General features: G+C 42.4%; 1 protein-coding gene across 1 annotated transcript in view; it reads left to right on the top strand.

Moving 5' to 3' along the window:
* Positions 1-1,152: 1,152 nt before the first annotated feature.
* The window catches only part of slc36a4 (solute carrier family 36 member 4), a 177,619-nt gene continuing 162,565 nt past the window's right edge, over positions 1,153-16,206 (top strand). The window contains exons 1-4 of the mRNA XM_080731754.1: positions 1,153-1,797; positions 3,827-3,953; positions 6,436-6,526; positions 12,982-13,070. Coding sequence (XP_080587880.1) covers positions 1,776-1,797; positions 3,827-3,953; positions 6,436-6,526; positions 12,982-13,070 — 329 coding nt within the window. The 5' untranslated portion in view covers positions 1,153-1,775. The remainder of the gene's footprint in view (positions 1,798-3,826; positions 3,954-6,435; positions 6,527-12,981; positions 13,071-16,206) is intronic.

Here is a 16,206-nt window from a genome sequence, read left to right as displayed (position 1 = left end):
TAGCGCTGACAACATTTATGCCGCAGAGGTCAGTCTGCTAACCGGATATAGTGACCGATCTATGGCTGTGTATTTAGAATACATGAAATGTATGTAAGATAAGCTCACAGACATTCTAGAGCTAAATCAAGTGCAGGCTGTAGCAGGTCTCTGAGAGATACCTTTTTCCAAGTATTATTTTTAGATACTAGTATGCCTGATATTTGGAAATAATAAATAGTTACTTCGAGACAGTTTCTCACTACAATGACATTGGGGCCCTGTAGAAATGGACTCCCAGCAGTCAGCCAGCCAGGGGGACAACCAGATTCTAATGAGATCACACCATATAGGGTTCACATACATCATGTACAGCACCTCACACCTGACAGAGGAATTGTAAACATGTAGCAGGGGCGTCACAAGGGGGGGGGGGGGGGGGGGGGAGTAACCAGGGCCCAAGGTGGAGGGTCCTTAATTATTTTATACTTTAGCTATTGAAAAATAGCAGATATACGAGCTCACAGCGCGGCACAGCGCGGCACAGAGTGCCACGCTGCGAGCTTGTAGATCTGCTATTTTTGAAAAGTCGTGAAAATGTGTGCAAATCTTTGAATATATGTATTTTTTAAGCGAACATTTGTAACTCAAATTTTGCTTCTGGGGGGTCCCTGGAATTCAAAATTTTGAGAGGCCAAATACAAATCATTTTGGGGGTCCTTCACATGAAAACGTTTGAGCACCACTGACATAGAAACGTAGGTTTTTCAGAAAACCTTAGAAGGATTTGAAATATTCAAAGATACATTTTCAAGATTTTTCAAAAATAGCAGATCTACACGCTGGCAGCGCAGCACTCGGTGCCGCACTGTGAGATATCTGCTATTTTTCAATAGTTAAAGCACAAAATAATGTGTGATAATGCGTTCCCAGTCTGGTTAAACCCCTCCCCCTATGAAGAACATTCATGGGGGGCCCGCAGTTAATCCTTGTACCCAGGGCCCAGCATTTGGTACGACACCCCTGACATGTACAGTAGTCACGGTCCCTTTAAGAGTCCCCTTATGTGCGGAGGCGGGCGTGTGACGTCTCACACTCGCACAGTTTTCGTCGGCTCATCAGGAAGAGATGCCCTGGTCTGACTGTCTGCCTTTTAATCCGTGGAATATTAACCTCGTAATTCATTCTCATACAAGAGGACAACCATGAATTATTGATCAACATCGATGGATAATCGCTCCGGCTACTTCAAGAGTTTGTCAAGAGAAACACGTCTTTTCACACGGACCATAATACTAACTGGAGCAGTGTCACACACAGGGCTCTGTTATCCAAGCAAATGATAAGCTGTGATTTATAGGACACTGGTCCGTTTATTGAAACGACGTTCTCAATCAAGGCTGCCTGTCTGGCTTCCTTCTGACAGCAACCAAATGTGTCGAGGAAAAGGAATATAGTACCGAAATAGACTATATCAAGACCTGGCTGGGTAATGTTGTTGTTTATTACCTAGTCAGGCTACATTAACACCGCATCCTGATATTCCCTTCTTACAGCGCCCTGGAAAGCCTGTCTTTTTTAAGTTGATAATGTTTGGTGCTGCTTGCCCGGAGGCACGTCATTTTCCAAGACTATCCATGTTGGTTTCCCATAATTGTTTCCTTAATAACATCTACAACAAGGCCAAGAGCTGCTGCCTCTGTCCAAGCCCTTCTTCCAGCGACTGTGGCCTATAAACAAACCAGGAGGACAGCCTCTGTCTGTCAGTCAGTGGCTCAGCAGGTGTTCGGCGCAGGATGGGGACGTCGCAACAATTAGGTAAACTCATCCACCCCTCCTCCACCCAAACCAAAGTGGTGCTGATGTTGAGATTTTTAGTATTAGATCGACATACCGTGATACTCGCAGGGAATATTGCAACGGTAGGTTTTGACTAATTCTCCCAGACTCCCACACAGCACCTCGAAACTCTAGTCTACCATAACCTGTCCTGGAATTTCGACATTTTAGGGGAAAGGCCACTTGGCCTTTTGTGTTGTCATTTTTTGAGGGCACAAAGACCAAATGCCAGGACTGGAAGGTCATCAAATAAAACAATTTGATGAATTTGATGAATGTAAGGGTTAGGGATGATAACCTAATCTGCAGTGAAATACATAAATCAAAGTCACTGGATTGGTTTTAAGGAGTTAAGATATCAGATTCTCAACAAAAGACACTGGTGTCTACATGACAAGAGACACCGATGTACTGTCTACATACAGTATATTGACAAGAGAGAGGCAGAGGAGAAAGTGGTACACTCAGCTGTGGCATTAAGGCCACTGTGGCCTCAGGTCATGGCATTGGTGTGAGGCCAAACTGAGGGGCAATGGCCTTCATGGCCTCCATGAAATTCCTGCCCTGATTAGAACCCATAAAATTATAGGACTAATTTCCCCCTTTATCATAGCCTAGTATCATCACATATTGACTTGCACAGAGTTTCTGAACTTGGTGCAAATAAAGACCAATTCTAGATGTTTTAGAAGCTTGATTGAATACTTGAAGTTCATACAGGATAAGCACGTAGCACAGACAGGACAGTACAGTTTAACCCAAGAAAGCACAATGGCTTGTTTACATTGGACACACATTTGGATAAGAATATGATCTGATATTTGTTTTTCTCTTACTTTACACAGTTTGTTGGCAATGATAATGGTCATTTTGTGCATGTTTGTTTCAGCAGCCGGAGGGGAGCAAATTAAATATTTAAATTCACGTATTGTTGAAAAGTGTAGCAGTAGCACTTTTCAGTTTTCAAAGACAGTTGCTGTATTGCCACTGTCAGGACTATCAGCATAGGACTGGACATTTATGTGCAAAGTTGTACATGCATGGGAAAGCAGATTTCCACAAGGAAGATCATTATGATGATAATAATAATAATATATCTTTTTGCATTTATACTAATGCTTTTTGTGCTCAAGAAACACTTCTCAACAATCCATCAATGATTGTCCTTTCTACTGTATGACAACTTAAGAAGTTGAAGCCAAGGTGTCAAAGGCAGTGACTAGTGACTTTTACAGAGCTGTGATAGAGAGTGTTGTCACATTCTCCATCACACTGTGGTATGGATTCATGGAAACTTCTCCCTGATGACAGATGGGAGCTATATGTGGTAGTAAAAACAGCAGAAGAATCACTGGTCAGGATCTGCCTTGCATCTGTGATATTGATAACACCTGCATTCTAAGGATGGGTCTGAACATAATTGGAAAACCTTCTCATCTGTCCAATGCACCTTTTGTTAGGTATTATGGCCAGAACTACTTGTTTCTGTAACTGTTCATGTGCACATATCCTGAAGCAGTGTGGGGGAAAAGGTTTTTGTAAAACGAGTAGCCACTTTGGACAGTTTGTATCCAATGTAATCTTTTTTTTTTACCTAGTACAATAGCAGTTGGGACAAAACAAGAGGGTTGTCGTAAGAAGTCACCAGAATGCAATAAATAATATTGATCAAGGCTGAACAACAGAGAGGGAACAGAGGGCCTTTAACCTACAGGAAAGAGTGTTTTATCTTATGAAAGGTCAAGGTATGCAGTAAACCTTTGAAAAGCGTTTTAAGTCAGTTGAAATAAATTAGAGACCTTTATGTTTAGCTCCAGGGGCTACGTCTGTTTTCTCTCAAGAGACATGTTCATTCACAGAACCCCATACCTTTCACATTCTTTTGTTATTTGATCAATAACTATGACTGCCCCGGAGAGAAAGTGTAAAGTATGTCAGCCAGTGTGAAGCCAGTTGAAAAGCACTGCACTACAAGGATTAATAATGACTTTGTGCTAACCCACGCTAGACATGGAGGTGATGACCCCACTCATTGAGAACCATAGCGTGGCTTCAGAGGAGATTTCCGATGAGGACCATGACCCAGAGCTCCTTCCTGTCCAGCAGTATGAGCTGAACAAACACCAAGGCATCACGTAAGACTTTCACGCCACTACTCAACCACCATACATCTTTACACATCCCATTGGTTTGATTGGATTGAAGTTTTTTTTCCCGTATGTCATTAGACACTTGATCTAGCTTTCACCTTGATTCAACCCATTATGGACTGGAACACATTTTTGTGCTTTTACCCCTCAGGCCGGGAACACTTCCTTGTGTTGTACAGTACATGTACAGTGTAGCAACACATTTGTTTTTGTAATTAGTGTGGTTGCCCAGCAGGGCAACCAGACTATAGTTCTGGGGAAATGTTATTCTCTGTTTCTAGAGTAACTAAAAGTTTAACGCCTACTCCTCCCACAGTTTTCGCACCACACACTCGCGCCATATGTCAAATCGACCGGCTCCATCAGGAATTTGCTAAGAGAAAAGTTGTATTGTTTAATTGATATTAATTTACTAGTGAATTAATTTCCCCCACTGACTTTAATTAAAGTCAGTGGTTAATATTAACTCTTCCCAAATATGGAGATGTCTGACATCATAGACCACATGAGACTATATGTCCATATATGGGCATTCCTCCCGAAAACGGGATTCATACTTTAAAGGAGACATCCAGACCAAAACACATATAGGGTTAAATCTGCCTTTTATCATACCCCTTCATACCTGCTTTAGTCGATTTTTTTCATAGCTGCCCCTGTTGCTAGATTTTGCGGGCTCTCTCATAACTAACACAGTGGATTGTCCTTAGGCTAGTGCGGTCATTTCTTGAGCTTCAAAGTTAGTATTTGCCAGACCCATGAAATGGGTAGGCCTACATAAGCAAATGTCGGTCTGTCCGGGTTTTCTATATAAAGGGTATATATGATGACATGATGATGACATGCCTACAAAAGGCATGATGTCATAAATGATGATGACAGACAGGGGGTCTGGCACAACCAGGTTGACCTGGTCTAGTTTTTTATTGGATTGTGTTTACACAACGTCCTGAGACGAACCACACCGCTGTTTTGACCTCACAGGCACCCTTACTTGTCAAACGGCTTCTGCTCTGCACCAGAGCAGGGAGAGGAGAGGCTAGAAAGGGAGGGAGGGAGGGGTCTGTTTGACAAGTAAGGGTGCCTGTGAGGTCAAAACAGCGGTGTGGTTCGTCTCAGGACGTTGTGTAAACACAATCCAATAAAAAAATACTAACTTTGAAGCTCAAGAAATGACTGCACTAGCCTAAGGACAATCCACTGTGTTAGTTATGAGAGAGCCCGCGAAATCTAGCAACAGGGGCAGCCGAAATCTAGCAACAGGGGCAGCTATGAAAAAATTCGACTAAAGCAGGTATGAAGGGGTATGATAAAAGGCAGATTTAACCCTATATGTGTTTTGGTCTGGATGTCTCCTTTAAAGTTATACCATGTAACTTTTTTTATAAAACAAATCTTAAAATTGTCCTAACTGTTAAATCGCTAAAGTTTTAGAACACCCACTCCGTTATTTTCAGCTTCTAAAGCCTTCTCTTTATATGTTTTCTATGATCCTGACCGGGCCCCGTTTTTCGCGGAAAAATTATGTCATCATACACTACCGGCCAATCACAGCGAGGGTTATACACTGCCGGCCAATCACAGCGCATCTTGAAGTGGGGTCGCTATCACAATAGGGCGGCCATATTTGTAGGCGCCCGTGTGTCTCTATACTCGGAGTCCGTTTCTCCGGAATGCCTGAACGCACAGGAACCAGGGACCCCTCTAAAGATAGATGTTGGCGAGGTGGAGGCAGACGCGGTTTGCTATAGAGCTACTGACCACTAGTTGAGCAACTTACACAGTATAGCTTTAAGTATGATTCCCAGATGATGCCCTGTTAGGCCCTGTTAGAGTTTATAGATGCACTGTTAGGGTACCCCTTATACTCATATGGGGATTACAATGCACAAGATGCATTTACTTACTGGTAAACAAACATAGTCCCCAAAATAATGGAAATTCACTTCCCAAAACTCAAATATGATTTGAAACATAGGGCAACTACACTTGCAATTTCACAAATTGCACATTTTCTAGTTTTGTAATAATATTTGAAGTTTTTCAGAAAATGATTTTAGAATCAGCCTCAGGCCTAACTTTAATAATGCAGTGAAGAGAGAAAAGAAGGAAGGGGAAGGTAAAGAGTTTGAATGACACGTGGGAGACATTCTGAGCTGAATTCAAGTTCAGGTCACGATTATGTGACCTTAGGTGGGCCTAACCTGTTGAGGGAATTCTCCAATTCTTCCGTTACTTATTTTCTTTCATGTTACCAAGTTTTATTTCTAAAAGAAATTCCACTACTGTCTTTTCTTACCATCAGTCACCAGGGAATTTGATTGATTTATCCCAATTTAAAAAATGGTACAAAAATATATGCACAAACAATATTGTTTCCCAGGAGGGGCAAGAAACCCAGAAGGCTTCTACTACGCTCTGTGAGTGTTGATGTAGGAATGTGTGCCTTTTTTTCTGTTCTCTACAGGTTTAGTCAAGCTCTCATCCATCTGTTGAAGGGGAACATAGGTACAGGACTACTGGGTCTACCTCTGGCAGTGCACAATGCAGGGATAATTGTAAGTACCCTTCAGCTTCACAACTCCCTCCAACACTTTGCCATAACAGCTGCACTGCCTGCATACCATTCTGCATCCAGCTTGAAAGGAGGCTTGTGTTTAGGGCTGAAACAATTAAAGTTACTTGTTTGCATAATGAAATTAAATATTACTAGAAGCTTGGCTGCCCGAGCGTCTAGTCGGGGGCCAGCCAACTCGGGAACGATGTAAATAGTGAATGAATGCCCCGCCCTTTAATGCAAACCCCATTATACCTGTTGTCATAGGACCCGTTTTGACCATCTGTTTGCCTGTGTCCATTTATGCCCATATATGGAGATATCTGTATCTGTCTGTCTGCGTCCATTTTATGCCCATATATGGAGATCTCTGTATCTGTCTGTCGGGCAGCCGAGTGTCTAGTCGAGGACCGGCCTACTCGGGAACGATGTAAATAGGGAATGAATGCCCCACCCTTTAACCCATTCAGGCCGGGTACACATTTTAGTGTATGGGAGGGGCTTACAGTACATGTACAGTATGTTGCAACATATTTGTTTTTGTAGGCTAAATTCTGATTTAGGCCTTACTATAGGTTAGGCCTAAATGGGTTAATGCAAACCCCATTAAACCTGTTGTCATAGGACCCGTTTGACCATCTGTTTGCCTGTGTCCATTTATGCCCATATATGGAGATCTCTGCAGACACAGTGCCGGTTCCGGAAAACTGATGTCAGACATCTGCTCCGCATAGGGGCGTTCATTTTATGCCCATATATGGAGATCTCTGTGAATGCCCTACCATTTAATTCAAACCCCATTATACCTGTTATCATACGACCCGTTTTGACCATAATTGCCTTTGTCCATTTATGCCCATATATGGAGATATCTATCTGTATGCGTCCATTTTATGCCCATATATGAATATCTCTGTCGCTTTTTGTTTGTTTCTTCTTTAAGCAGAATATCCAGATGTCAACAGCTAGATCTGTGACATCAGAACACGTCATACTGATGACATTCAATACGTAACCATGGCATTTTTTGTTGACTCATGTGGCGTACGTGATGTCAGAGCCTATTATGAAGTGATGTCATAATGAGTCAGCACTTGCGTCGATTTCCTCCGGAACAGCCTGATGCCAACAATCAGCTCCGCATATGGAGATTCCGAACGTTTCGCACCGGTTCGGGAAAACCGCGCATCGGGTCGGGTCGAGGCCCGGCACTGCACTCCGCGCCGCGTGGGGGAACGCGCGTGCCGAATCTGAAGCCGGTGGGACAAACGGTTCTCGAGATACGCGGATTACATACATACATACACACGCACACACGCACGCAGAGACTTCTCGCATTTATTGTAAGATCTCCTTGATATGATTTTGTTTTTAATCCTTGTTATTCTACTAATTGCACATCTGTTAAATACATTTCTGCTTTATGCTTGTACGCGGCCTAGTAGCTTGCACTAGGAGAATACAGAGAGGCTGGTGATGGTTTGATGTTTTTATCTAAAACCCTAAATCAATTTTGTTGGATTTGGCAATAAATGATTGAACATTATATGAATATCTTTGTGTAGTAAAACTCTCTCTCAAGCTCTGGATGAAACTAAGCAGAAGGCTAATGAGCCGAGTTCCAGCACGAAGCATAGGAGGACAGAATTTTAAACTGAAGATAGTTTGTTCATATTGTAAACTTACAGTTTGAAGCTTTGTAACATCCAGTAGGCATTGTTGGGCTGCTATGTTAATAGTTTTACATTTCTCAGTAGCATGGTGGTGGTGTTGTGCTGTTGTCTGCATCAAATAGTTGTTCATTAGAAATGCTATTTTATAAATAAACTGTGTTAATGTCCACATAAACTACACTTTCCCAAGCATTTCTTAAAGTGATAGTTCACCTATTTTTGACATGAAGCTGTGTGAAATACTTGCCATTAAAATAGTGGTTACAAATGTATTAATTCATTACCAGAGTCCCGTGGTCAGAGTTCTGGTCAGTTGTAGATGAATATAAAGTAGTTCCGGTGATTTGGCGGGGTCATGCTCAAGCTCCCTCAGCCCTATGTTCCCTCAGCCCTATGTTCCCTCAGCCTTATGTTCCCTCAGCCCTATGTTCCCTCACTCCCTAACAATTTATTATACCCTATGTTCCCCCCAGCCCTATGTTCCCTCAGTTCCAAAATAGACCCTATGTTCCCTCAGCCCTATGTTCCCTCAACCCAAAAATAGACCCTATGTTCCCTCAGCCCAAAATAGACGGTGCCATGGCATTGGTCCGACATCTCATTGTTCCGATGTCCCATTAAGGGCGTCTTACTGGGCAAGGTCACGCCATCTGTCTTGGCCACCATGTCTTGGCCATATATGGATTCTGTTGGTGTGGTTCCCCTAACAGGGCATCATCTGGGAATACCCATATGTGAACTTTTAATTTATGTTATCCTTTATTAATATATATCGGACCAGTTACCCATATATGGAGATCCCTGTTACCCATGCATTCACAGATATGGCCTTAATAATGATGACATCAGGGATCTCCATATATGGGCATATAAAGAGTTAGCATTCTTCAGGTTAACATTCACCAGGTTAGCATTCACCAGCATCGGCAGGTCAGCATTCACAAGGTTAGCATTCGCCAGCATTCAAAAGGTTAGCATTCACCAGTGTCGGCAGGTCTGCATTCACGGGTTAGCATACACCAGCGTTGGCAGGTCAGCATTCACCAGGTTAGTATTCACCAGGTTAGCATTCAACAGCGTCGGCAGGTTAGCATTCACCAGGTTAGCATTCACCAGGTTAGCATTCACCAGCATCGGACAAATGGGGCGTCAGAACAATGAGACGTCGGAAACAATGCCATGGGGGACTGAGGTTTTTGGTCTGAGGGAACATAGGGCTGAGGGAACATAGGGTCCTATTTTGGGATGAGGGAACATAGGGCTGAGGGAACATAGGGCTGAGGGAACATAAGGCTGAGGGAACATAGGGTTGAGGGAACATAAGGCTGAGGGAACATAAGGCTGAGGGAACATAGGGCTGAGGGAGATTGAGCATGGACCCGATTTGGCAGGGGCTCATGGCCCAATCATTAAAAATAGATGAATCCACAAAACTAGCTTCATTTGTATTGTTGACATATTTCTACCAAATTGACCAACTTTCGTTCAACTTTGACCCCTCTGTCACATGGTACTATTTTTTTGTGTCCAGTATCACTACACAGCTGCAACGTATTTCCCCAAAACAAGGTGCTTTGCAGGCAGCTGATCAGAACGAAACCTCGCTCTATATGGTAGAAATAGGCTAACAATACAAATGACGCTAGTTTTGTGGGTTAATCTATTTTCGATGATTGGGCCACGCCAAATGGCCCCCAACCCATTGGAACTACTTAATATTCATTAGAAACTGACCAGAACTCTGACCACGGGACTCTGGTAATCAATTAATACATTTTTAACCACTGTTTTAATGGCAAGTATTTCACACAGCTTTATGTCAAAAATAGGTGAACTATCACTTTAAACTACCTACAAGCACGCACGCACGCACGCACGCACGCACACATTCACTGTTAAACTATGATTTTGTAAGTCTAGTTTAGTTTACTAGTCTACCATTTTTTATTAAGCAGATCTACAAGCTCACAATGCCTGGTGCCATGGCATTGGTCCGAAGGTTCATTAGTACGAATTTGTTAAGAATACTATGCCTAACTCTAACCCTAACCCTAACCTTAACCTCAGTAACCCAAACTAAATTCGGACTAATGAACCTTCTGACAAGTGAACCTTCGGACTTATGGGCAGTCCCCACAATGCCTGGCCCTGCGATGCTTTCTGAGAATGTGGATCTGCTTGTAGAGCAAGTATAAATCAGCGTGCAACAAAATCCAACACACAACCCTTACAATTTGAAATCGGATGTTGATTCACCAAAATGAGTGAATTCAACCAAACATTATCCAATAATCAGCATGCTGCTGTGTTTATGTTGAGGTACAATGACATACAGTACAGATAATTTGTGGTTTTTCGGTTCTCGTAAACCGTCGGTCCGACCAAATTCCAACTCGCCATGGGATCGCCATGTGTATCCCACACGCTGAGTTTGTGGCAAATGCCTGGGACACATAGACAGACATACAGACACACACCGATTCGGTGAATTGAATAGGTGGATGTGATGGGAGTTACTTGATCAATCATGTCTGATTCGTATTGAAAGCTGAGGCTTGCAGCTTTCAATACGAAACTGAAAAATAGTCAATTCACAGGGAAGAGAAAAGTACAGTAGACTCCAAGAAAAACTGAAAAAGTACCAAAATTGTGGCACTGCCTCTGATGTAGATGAAAATGAAATGCAATGTAAATGTACCTGAACCATAATAATATTTAGATTTATTCATTATTACTGTATTACCGCGACAAATAATGTCATTGTCTCCGCCAGGCCGAAGGCATGTCCGAGTCTATGTTTTGCACCCTGTCCGGTGTCCCGTCTGTGTGTGTCAGTTTGTCTACGCTAAGCAGCTAATCTCCGGCACCGTTGGCCTGATCGCAATGAAACTGTGCCCACACACTCCCTGGATGCCAGAGCAGAACCTCTACCTCGAATTGTTAAAATCTGTCAGATTTTTCATATTCCATCCTGATTGGCGAAGATTTCTATCTAAATTTGGCTTTTGAACAAAAATGCTTCAAATCATGAACGCAGTGAGTTGCCGTGAAACGTCCCTGCTGATACTTTTGTTTTGTTTTTGTTTCTAGCAATAGATATTTTCAGTTTCAGTGGCAGATGGTTAAATGAAAAAACGATTGCTTAAACTAATCTCTGAAAGTAATCTTTTATTTTAATTACCTAACAATTGCATAAAACAAAGAATGTGGGTTAGCACTCCCAACACTTTTATCCAGGTAATGGAAACAACTTAATGTCATGTTAGGAGGTGTTTATTAAATACTTTCCAACAGTGTTTACAGTGCAGTTAGATTAGACATGACTTTACCTGCAATGTCTGTAACATTATTATGAATATGTAAACTTGCATAAATATTCATACATATTGCTTCTGATTATTGGGCATTATCAGAGGCAGCCAGTCAGATGATTTATGTTGTGGAAATGTTCCAAACAATTCTCTTGGTATATTCACGAGCACACTGTGCGCTGGTCTCAATTAGCATGCCATAAATTAATGTTCTCAAAGGATGTAAGAAAAATGCCCTCACATAAATCAAACAATAGACCTTTAAATAAGCGCAGTATTCAATAAATAGTTCCAACATTGTATTGTTGCAGAACTATAGCTCCATGAATTACGCTAGCGTGGCCACATCTGTTCTCTCGGTGGATGAATGGCTTATGTATTTTAGCATCTCTGTGAATATGCTTTATCATTTTTGTTCCTGTCTAAAATGGCATAACGTGTAGCTGTGCACGCACTCACACGGATACACATTCGTGGCTTCATGCACACACGTTCCCAGAGTGAATCTATAGATTTGTATAGCTATGTTTCAGCAGCCTATTTCTTTGTGCAGCCATGAGGAAACCAACATACAGAGAATACCTTTGAGACCCCTGCCATAAATCATTGTTTGAGGAAAAGGTACCAATTTTTAGGTTTGCGAAAGTGTTTACGTGAGCAATTGTGTGTTTTATTGCCTCTCTTCTTGCGTCAGCTCTGTTGGTGTGCAATTACTTGTTAGAGGAGAAATGTGGAGAGCTCTGTATACCACTACAACACAGCTTTTATTAAAAGGGAGGGGGAGACGGGGGACCTCAAATATAAGCGGAGAGTAAACCTTTTTTCAGGTGTTGGTGTGCAGTCTACTGCATCTTTTCTTCAAATTGCTGTGGGTGCTTATAAGCATTAGAGCCCTACCGAATGCCAGATTCTTGGATCCGATCATGATTTCGGAGAGCCTTAGACCAGGGGTCTTCAACATCAGACCAAGGACCCCTTAGTTGAGAGGGAGATAAAGCAGATTTCCAACGATTTCATAGATAGATTCATGAACTTGATTGACAGCACTGTCATCAGTCTATGTTGGATTTGTGTTCAAGTGTTTTTTTTTGGTGACTTTTAACCACTTAAATTGTCGATACTTAGTACATTTTACCTTTCACTCTGTACTTGGTCTGCTCTCTATTGCCCAAAATAGCCGATCTACAAGCTTGTAGATCTGATATTTTTGTCTAAAGTTCTCCTCAGAATAGGGATGTGAGGGTTCAAGTTGTTCATTATGAGCTTCTATGCTATTTGTGAAGATTTTCAAAAACATTTCAAAATGTTCACCTATTAATGTCATGCCCAAAATAGGGACACCAGGTCGAAAGTGGTAAAATAAAATGGGGACACGGCGGCAGCGTTGCCGATATCGAAAAATAATCACATAATGTCAGAAAAATCGGCCAGACTGGCCAATTAAATGAACGTGTTGAATGTGTGTGTTGCAGGTTGGACCCCTATGCTTGGTGTTGATGGGCGTTGTGTGTGTGCACTGCATGCACATCCTGGTTCACTGCAGCCATCACCTTAGTGAAAGGTAATATGCATTCATGTACGCACGCACACAGAGGCTCATAACTAAGGGAACATTAAAGGTCACAGAAGACAGTTTTATGTATCTAGGCAATTGTGGTAAAGCATAAAACTTGCACATTGTGTTACCTACTGACTGTATTATCCAGGTACACAAAAAATAACTTCAACCCTAATACTTGCATCATTATTTCTTGTCTTTCTCCCTTTGCTGCTCACACTAGCTCTGACTCCATGTATTTTTGAGTGATGCTCCTGGAAGGAGCTAAGCTCCAACACCTGGAAGAAGAAGTAGTGGGAGAGCGAGGGAGAATGTATTTTCACTCACCCCCCCCCCCCCCCCCCCCTCTTTATAATGTTGTATTGTGTACAAATCCATCTTCAGCTTGTTTACCATGCTAGTGCCAAGAGCAGATAACACACAATGTCCGTCTGTATCACATACATTTGCATCTTAATGCTGGCTTAATACCCGGTCTGTTCAGATTGGCCCCAAGCAACAGTGAATAAACAATGTGTGTACAGGTTCATGGTAGAACTATTTGATTCACTCAGTAAAATGATGAAGTGTGTGATGAGAAATGCGAGCTTATCATGTAATCACAACCATGGTTTAGTTAACTAAACCGTGATTGGAAGACGGTCAGTGACGTTAACATCATTGTCTGTCTTACATCCTATGTGGCTTCTGGAAAAACTAATCGATTTGGTCAATTTATTAAAAAAATAATATAATATTCAGATTTCTTTCACATCGTAATTGATAGAATAATTGCGGAGAAAATAATCTATTGTTGCATCCCTACTTCATGCACATATTTGTGAGTTGCTGAATGCGTGACACATGTGATTGTGGGAATGTGTCTTGAGAGAATGGGAGTGAAGGAACAATCACGACATAGCAGACTGGGGTTTACCGCCCCTTGAGGCACCTAAGACCTCCTGACAACAGCTCACAGCCGCAGCTTCAGCAACAGTAGCTTTGAACAGTTCCCATTCCTGTTCAATGTCCCCAACCTCCACAAGGATGCCAGAGAAGTCCCGCTGGAGGTGGGAGTTAAAGTCCTTCCAGACAGAGGACTCCTCCAAACGTTCCCAGTTCACCCGCACTACACACTTGGGTTTGGGTCCAGAGGCTTCCCCCACCCCCTGAAACAACTCCCTACCAGATGGTGATCTGTTGACAGTTCAGCCCCTCTCTTCTCTGAGTGTGCAGAACATACAGCCTCAGATAGGCTGATATGATTACAAAATCGATCGTTTATCTTTGGTCTAGGGTGCTCTCATACCAAGTACACTTATGACTATGAGCATCCTTATGCTTGAACAGGGTGTTTCTTATAGTCAGTCCATGATTAGCACAGATCCTCCCAATCACGCCACTCCCAAGTGTCGTTGTCATAACTATGCAATGCACAGTTACAGTACGTCCCACGCCCCCAAATTCAGCCGTAGCTGTCCAGTTCTGGTCCGTCCAGATCTAGAACCTCTGCTGTCACTGCCACCCGTCTGGCAGCGCACCTGACATACTCTGAAGTCTGAACTGCAGTTCAGAGTATGAACTGCAGTTCAGAGTATGCAGTGACTCGACTGAACATCCTCTCAGGCTATGGCATTATTTACAACTGCCGACGGACGTTTTCTCTTCTCTGCAGCAGCTGATTGAAGTCATGCTGAGCAAACAGCTTCTGTTGCCGTGATCATAGGCAGCCAGTCCAAACAAACACAAAATGCCTCAAATCATGAACACAGCGGGCGATTTCCGCTACATTTTGCACACAAAATCCCACTAGGCCGAGGAAGAAATCACACTTGAAAATGTTCAAATAATAATAATAACAGGCTGATCCGTGTTTTTACCTATAACTGCACCAATCAACTCTGCATGCACGCTCCCTAGAGGCCAAAGGAAAACCTCTGCCCTGCATTTTTCACATCTGCCTTTTATAGCGCCACCAGGAGGCCGACTTCTGTCAAACAAATTGTCTATGTTACTCCTTCAGATCTTATCCAAATTTCACGGAAGTCTGCACACAATACACATGATCTATTAGCCATGTGATCAAGACTGATCTGTTAGATTTTTCATATTCCATCCTGATTTGCCAGTTTTTAACAAAATGGTGCAATTCATGAACGCAGCATCCTATTGTGGTGATTTTTCAAATGACATTCTGAATGGTGAATTCTGAACATTGCTGGCCTACAATAACCTACCTGACCTGGTGGAGAAATGTGTTTTTATTACTCTCTTCACTATTTGTCTTTTTACCTAATGTTGCTGTCTTGTCTTGTTTTGTTTTTGTCTTAGTTTTTCTTTGTTTTGTCATGACCTTGGTGGAGGGTCGGGGAAGTAACATCGTCGGCTACAGTACAATGTACATCTATGTTTATTGTCAGTCACAAACGGGAAAAAAAATAAAGTGTTTAAAAAAATCTGCCTCCTGGTGGCGCTATAACAGGCCTGTGTGAAGAACTTTAGGGCAGAGGTTCTGATCTGGCATACAGGGAGTGTGTGTGTGAACAGTTTCTCTGCGTTCGGGCCAATGGTGCCGGTGTTTAGCTGTTCAAAGACAGGCACACACGGACGGACGGACGGACAGACCACTCTATAACACATGTGACAAGTTCTTCGGCATCACATCACCACTCGTCTCATGCACGTCTTTTGCACATTCTCCTGGCAATTTGTAATCAAACCCACACATATTTCCCCACTAGTTTTTACAATAATATAGTCAGAGTGAGAGAGACTGAAAACGCTATTGAGAGAGCGAGGCAGAATGTCTTTTCATTTTTCATTCTTTCCTTTTCCCCCCTCTTTACTATTTGTTTATTGTGTCCAAATCCATCCTGAGCCTGTTTACCGTACTAGTGCCAAGAGCAGATAACACCACGTTTGTCTGTATCACATTTGCATCCTAATTGTGATTTAATACCCTGTCTGTTCAGACGGGCCACACAAGCAACTGTGAGAAAATGTGTGTGTGTGCGTGCATGCTTATATTCGCGAGTTCCTGAATGTGCATGTGCGCTGTATGTATTTGTGAGAATGTCTGAGCGAATGGGACAGGAGGAACAATCATTTTAGTCCCTTCGTTTACATTTTCATAGCCCAATGATTTCTAATCTTATCTAAA

This window comes from Nannobrachium achirus, assembly GCF_963921795.1.
Source record: "Nannobrachium achirus genome assembly, chromosome: 8".
Lineage (NCBI taxonomy): Eukaryota > Metazoa > Chordata > Actinopteri > Myctophiformes > Myctophidae > Nannobrachium > Nannobrachium achirus.
This window is presented reverse-complemented; position numbering and strand designations above follow the sequence as displayed.